Source organism: Garra rufa, chromosome 22 (assembly GCF_049309525.1).
Source record: "Garra rufa chromosome 22, GarRuf1.0, whole genome shotgun sequence".
Lineage (NCBI taxonomy): Eukaryota > Metazoa > Chordata > Actinopteri > Cypriniformes > Cyprinidae > Garra > Garra rufa.
Genome location: NC_133382.1, coordinates 22,581,418 through 22,588,057, shown reverse-complemented (window position 1 = coordinate 22,588,057; position 6,640 = coordinate 22,581,418). Strand labels below are relative to the sequence as shown.

Sequence of the window (6,640 nt, the reverse complement as noted above, 5' to 3'; positions counted from 1 at the left end):
GAAACTTGCATACTTTACCGACTTTCGCTGCTAAAAATGGTCATTTACTGTCATGTTTTGGGCTGTACTAAATCAGTAAAATCAGGAAAAACATTTGGAATACTACAAACGGCCAAAAGTTATAACAAATCAAGAAGGCGCTAATTAAAGAAGGCGTTTCATTTTGGCCAGACTGAACCAGGATTTCCAGAGCAAGAATCTTTACAACATTCGTGTTTGTTCTTATCATTTCCCATCAGGTAGGTGAAATGTTAGGTTAATATCTTAATTAATACTCCTTGTACATATATTTACCACCTATTGATTTCAGTTTGTCAAAATATTGTGCCCTTTCCTGCTTACGAAGTCCTTCTCTATATGATTTAACAGCTTCCACATGTTTTTTCCATGGTTTAGACAGCATAAATTAGCAGAACAATGTATTCAGTAGTACATTAACCATGGTGTTGTTTACATCCGAGTATCACCAACATGGCAACGCATCCAGGTAACTGACCAAATCGTGACATAAGTGCAAACCCTGTACATATAAACACCTTATCCACTCGCTTTTTCACTGAATCGGCTCAAATGACTTACTCAATTCAACACAACATACCCACTATGAATACAAAACCCTTGAATTTAACCTGATGATGAGGTAAAAGGCCAAATAGTCGAGAAATTGTGTTATAAACACACCCATTTAAGCAGAGATATTGTCAAGTATTTAGTGTATTACAAACTCTGCAACAGTAAAACCACTAGTAACACACTTCACATAAATGAAGGGTATCAAATGTTATGCAGCATGAACTTATGTAAGACTTAAGTGTCATTAAATACTACATCATAAAACTCAAGCATTTGACTAGAATAATAACCCCTTTACCTTATCTTAAAAAAGACCTTGAGTTTTAAATAAGGTATAAATAATGGCTATAAAAAGGTTACACTGCAAACATTTGCAAGTGTGTTATTCAACATGAATTACTTTTAAGCACCAATAAGACGCATACTAAATAGATGAGAATAAAGATGATGTTTTACAACATTTAAGCAGTGTTCTCTAGGTAAAAATGTCTTTCTAAGGACTCCATGTCTAAACCACTAGTTGCAGTGATGCATGTGGCAGCTGCTTATCCAGCACTAATGTTAGCCACCGTTAGCTGATTAGCTTAGAAATGAGCTTTCAATAGTCCTGCATTTCCTCCGTTTTACCGAATGAAGCCACAATGGCAAACTTGACCGAAGTAATCCTACGCTCGATGTTATGAAAGGTCATTATGGAGTACTAGCAGTTAGATACGTGATGTTTACATAAGAGCAAGGACAGCTGAGTGACTCAGGTAACGTTAGCGCTTAGCTTTTAGCTCGGGAGCTAACGGCTACCTGAGTCATTCAGCTGTTCCTCTTGTTTATTAATAAAACAGGATCGAATCCCACAGCAAAGCATTTTGGAGTCTCGAATATACTTACGTGGAGAGTTTCCGGGTCCAAAGTAAAACTCCAGGCCATAACTCACGGAGCTGGACAGCCCGACCCAAGTTCCCTTTAATCTGGGCCAAAATGTCATTGGATTCGCGGTCTAGTTTGTCTGCGTACGGGAGAAGTTTGTTGTAAACGATCTCTTTCTGAGGGACAAAACCTAATATCTCGGCCTGCTCCTTTTTCATATTACGGTTTCCCAAAAAAATAAATATCCTCTTCTGACGTGTCCGGCTTATTTCCTTCCCCTCTTGACAGAAGTTCCCTTGACAAATCTTTGTTTTATTCACAAAATCCGTTACTTTCGCATAAGTGCCGGTGTTGCGGAGCGGGTTTCAGATCAAAACTTGTAACTTCGACAGATCTCTGTCTTTCTGACCTCTGGTGTTAAACACATTAGCTTCAGTCACCTACATAGAGAAGTCTCCCGTTACTCTCTTGACATATATTACGAGTCACACGGACAGACACACACTCACATACACACACGCTCAGACTCACATACATACACACTGGCGGGTGCAACAATGAGCCGTAAGCGGCGCGCCCCCTACTGGTGCTCACCCGCACATTCAGCCATAACAACAAAGCATAAAAATAATAAAAACAATGTCACGTTGAAATGAATCTGTCGTTTTTAAAAATGTTGACTTATAAATGAAATAATAAATGTAACGTTAAAATATAAATATAAAGTTACACTAACACTAAATAAGAAAAAAAACTGCAAATAAAATAAAATAATAGATTAAAAAATGTGTCGTTTTATTATATATATATATATATATATATATATATATATATATATATATGTGTGTGTGTGTGTGTGTGTGTGTGTGTTTGTGTGTGTGTGTGTGTGTGTGTGTGTGTGTGTGTGTGTGTGTGTGTGTGTGTGTGTGTGTGTGTGTAAAATAAACGAAAACAATAAATAAAATATGTTAAATACATGTACATTAGATAGGATAATTCAGTTTAAAAAATAAGAAAATTAACTTGCCTAAGTTAACAAAAATTAATGAATATATAAGATCAAATAAAACAATAAATAAAATAAAATAATAAATAAATAAAAATGAACCCAAAATGAATGTCATTTCAATACATTTTTAAAAGTGTAAAATAAAATAAAAAAAACAAGTTAAATAATAAGATAAATAAAATAAAGATAAACGAAATAACATAAATAAAGATAAATTCGTTTTGATCATTTTTTCAAAGTATAAATAAATAAGTAAATAAGATCAATAAATAAGTTAATACAAAATTAATAAATAAATACGTTTAAAAAAATAAAGAGAAGTTGAATAAGTTAAATAAGATAAATAAATAAGGTAAATAAATACGTTAAAACAAAATAAATAAATGAAATAAATAAATAAAGATAAATTACATAAGATACATTAAATAGATAAATATATAAAAAGGTAGATAAATAAGTTAACACAAAATTAATTTGTTGTTTTAATACATTTTCAAAAGGTGAAAAATAAAACAGTAACTAAAATAAAAGATTAAGTAAATAAATGTTAACACCAGATTAGTTTGCCATTTTGATAATTTTTCAAAAAATAAATAACACTAAATAAATGTCAATTTATTTTAACTCATTTTCAATTCAATAAAATAAAATTTTATATATAGAGATAGATAGATAGATAGATAGATAGATAGATAGATAGATAGATAGATAGATAGATAGATAGATAGATAGATAGATAGATAGATAGATAGATAGATAGATAGATAGATAGATAGATAGATAGATAGATAGATAGATAGATAGATAGATAGATAGATAGATTTGTTTTTAATTGTACATTTTTATTCACAAAGTATAAATGTCTTATTTATTTATTTAAATATGTCAGCAAAAAAGGCCTTGGAGTTTCTGCATTTTTCATTAGCTCATAGCATGTAGTTTCAAAAGCTTTTGAGTGTGTCACTATAGTTGGAACTACAATATGAACATGTCCTTTGAGCACAGAAATGCTGAGAACATCCACTTGACGCAAGCTTTGTTTGTATATAGGGCCCTTCACTTTGTTTAAACGGTTTATGTAAGGCAATGATACTAACGAGATAACTTAAATCCGCTTTGCTTCTTTCCTTGTGTACTGACCCAGTGCACTACAATTCACATGACCTACTGTCACAGCAGAAGACAGGAAGAGCGTTCTGTGCATTCACTCTTCAGCGGCTCTCATTCTCATTTTTTGAATAAGCTCTCAGTTGCACAAAGATGTGTGCATTTCTGCAGCTCAGTGGGCCTTTAGTCTATCATTAATTAAATTTTTCTCATGTTTCCTGTTCTGTTCAGCTCTCAAGTGATTTCCAGTTTCTCACAGATATTTGATTTTGACGGAGACCTCCAGGTCAATGTAAAATGAGCAGATTCATGGCAGAGAAAATAAAAATACGCCACATTCCCACAGCGCCTTGCTTGATAGGTTCCTCAAGGTCATTTATTACCCGTCAACCACACACCCTACGTCTTTTTCAACCAATCAGGAATTCGGTACAGAAATTACAGCTAATCAGCTGCAGTGACCTTTTACCATTCAGCCAATCAGATCTTTTGCCAGGAGGGTTATTGCATTCCAGGTAAAGCAGATTTGTCTGCTCTGATCATGGGTACTGTTAATGAGATCCTGGATTAACTAGGCCTTTGCCAGTCTCTAAAACATGGTGCGATGTCAAGTGTAACAGAGAATAGCACACCTGAAATGACCAGTATGCATATAACAGAATATTCATGCTAATTTTTTAGGCTTCTCCGAGTCCAAACTACTATTTGAAGTCAGTTACACCTCGCCAACATGCATTCAAAACGCATGTTAATGTTAGAATCAAATGTGTTGATACAAATTGCAACAATGGCTATTGTACACTATATGGCTAGTTCGCATCAGAGTTGCTTTCTTAGATGCGGGTACGTCCTCAATCCTCAATTGGACAGACAGGAAGCAGCTCCTTGGCCATACAGCATTTTTAGCCCTGACTTTGATTGGATCATGTGACTTATAAATCCCACTTGACCTGTTCACAGCCTCCACTCCCGGTGTCCTAACTGTGTTCTTGTGGACTTACTGCAATGCTCATTTGTTTGTTTTTTTCTAACTACTTGCATCTTTTGTCATTTATGATGGGTGTTACTAATATAATATAATATGTTTGTTAGAGGGATGATTGATATATTTTGCTGTGGAGATTTAGGTGACATTAAAAAGGCAATATATTTATTATAGAACTACTTATTTTGTGAATTGTGGTTCTATAGAGAAATTTACAGAAGAAATAAAGATGGATAATGAGATTAAGCAAAGGTATAGTCCGATATTCTGCTCCGTTTCAGTGGCGCCTCCAGGATTTTTTTCATAGGGTGGCCGAAAGGGGCCAGTAAAAATGTTAGGGTGGCACAACAATGCAATACAAAAAAATGCATGCCTAAATCTGACTGAAGACGATCATTTTTGGCATTATTTCTGGTAGCATATAAAGTTATAGGCTTCAAAACTTCAGTAGCCTATTACTCTTTATAGAGCAAAATAGAAAAAGTCGCTCTGCAATTTAACTGCAAATAACCTCGTCTTTATTTGGAGGGCAAATTAATTTCAAATGAGATTAAAAATAAACAAGAAAGCATAGATGTTTAATCGACATATTCATCAAAATAGACACAAGCTTAATACATGTGCAGCCCGAGCCCGACGGGCAGCATCGAGCTTGCCTTCAGCGCAGTTTGAAGAGTTGCGCGATCATGCGCACGCAATAAAGCTTGCCGCAAAGCACAGGCAGAGGTAGTTACCATGAATGTGTCGGGGGAAATAGTAAGGTAATATTAAAAAAAAAAAATTAAGCTGACGATCCTGACATGCCATTTTCTCGTTGGACGCTCTTTAGAGAGAATTGCATTTTTAAGGATTTCATAGCCTAAAAGATTTTGCATTCGGTTTCGGTTCATTATTGTAATACTGTACGCTTCTGTTCAAGACCAAGACGACAGAAGCCCATCTTCTATGCAAGGGCGTCGGACAGGTAATATAATATAATTATATTACTATATATAATATATTAATATTATATTATATAATATAATAGTAGAACAGAGTAACAGGGGCCCTTGGCGACGGGGAGCCCATCGCGAACCCCTCCCCTCCCACTGAATGTGGTCTTCTATGTTTTCTTTTTTTATAAAGTCACAAAGTTTTGTTGATATTGTGAGTGCACACAAATAAACGTAGACCTCAGCTTTACAGGTCCGAATAATTTATTACTCTTACCTTTATGAGCAAAAATTAGGCCGTATTTTAAGTTGTTTCCAGTGCAAGTGATCGCGCTGCACCTCCAAGTCCTGTAAGCCCAAAATTAGCTTTCACTTTCCGCATGCACAAACGATTGGATATGGGTCTAACAGCGTACAATTATATAGGTTAAATGTTTAAACTAACATATATAATATGATTGAACAGTTTAATATCCAGAGATTTTATTTCAGACAAGTCGTGATTATTTGAGAAGGCTAAATTGATCAAACATAGGCTATGTTCGACTCGCTGGTCGTTTTGAAAATCAAAAACTAACATTTAACGAACAAACAAATGCTCCAAACACTTTTCTAAATTAACTTAAAATAATAACGAGACGAAATATAATATAATCTCTTTGTCATTGCATACAAAACTGAACTATTTATGCATGCTTCGCGTTGCGGCTGCGCTTGTGAGAGTGCTTGAAGAGACGCTCAAGAGGTGGAGGGGTTGAGAGCGTATTCTACATTACACCCCTTGGAGGCGCCACTGCTCCGTTTTCCTTATGGTTAGGCATTCTGGGATGATGCAACTTTCACTTGTGGAACAACAGCGCCCTCTGCTGCTCTAATGTTTTCTTTTTCTCTTGAAATAGGTTCATTATTTGATACAAGCCTATTTGACTATATAGTTGGTACATTGAGAACATGCACTCAAAGCTGGGAAACAAGATTGGTTTATAATTTCAAAAAAACAGGAATTATACTCCTTAAGAGCTTTTAGATTGTTGCCAAATTATATTTGTAGTAGGGCTACATATTGGCTGTGGAAAACCACGCAGCCCCTACACATTAAAAGTTTATTTAGAAATAGACATTCCCCACAGAAACTTTATATTTCATATCAAAAAGTTGCATTCGCTCTCA

At 34.9% G+C, this 6,640-nt stretch overlaps 1 protein-coding gene across 1 annotated transcript in view; it reads right to left on the bottom strand.

Moving 5' to 3' along the window:
* Window positions 1-1,904, bottom strand: part of psme4b (proteasome activator subunit 4b) — a 42,994-nt gene extending 41,090 nt beyond the window's left edge. The window contains exon 1 of the mRNA XM_073827879.1: window positions 1,459-1,904. Within this exon, the coding sequence (XP_073683980.1) occupies window positions 1,459-1,655 (197 nt within the window). The 5' untranslated portion in view covers window positions 1,656-1,904. The remainder of the gene's footprint in view (window positions 1-1,458) is intronic.
* Between the last annotated feature and the right edge of the window lie 4,736 nt (window positions 1,905-6,640).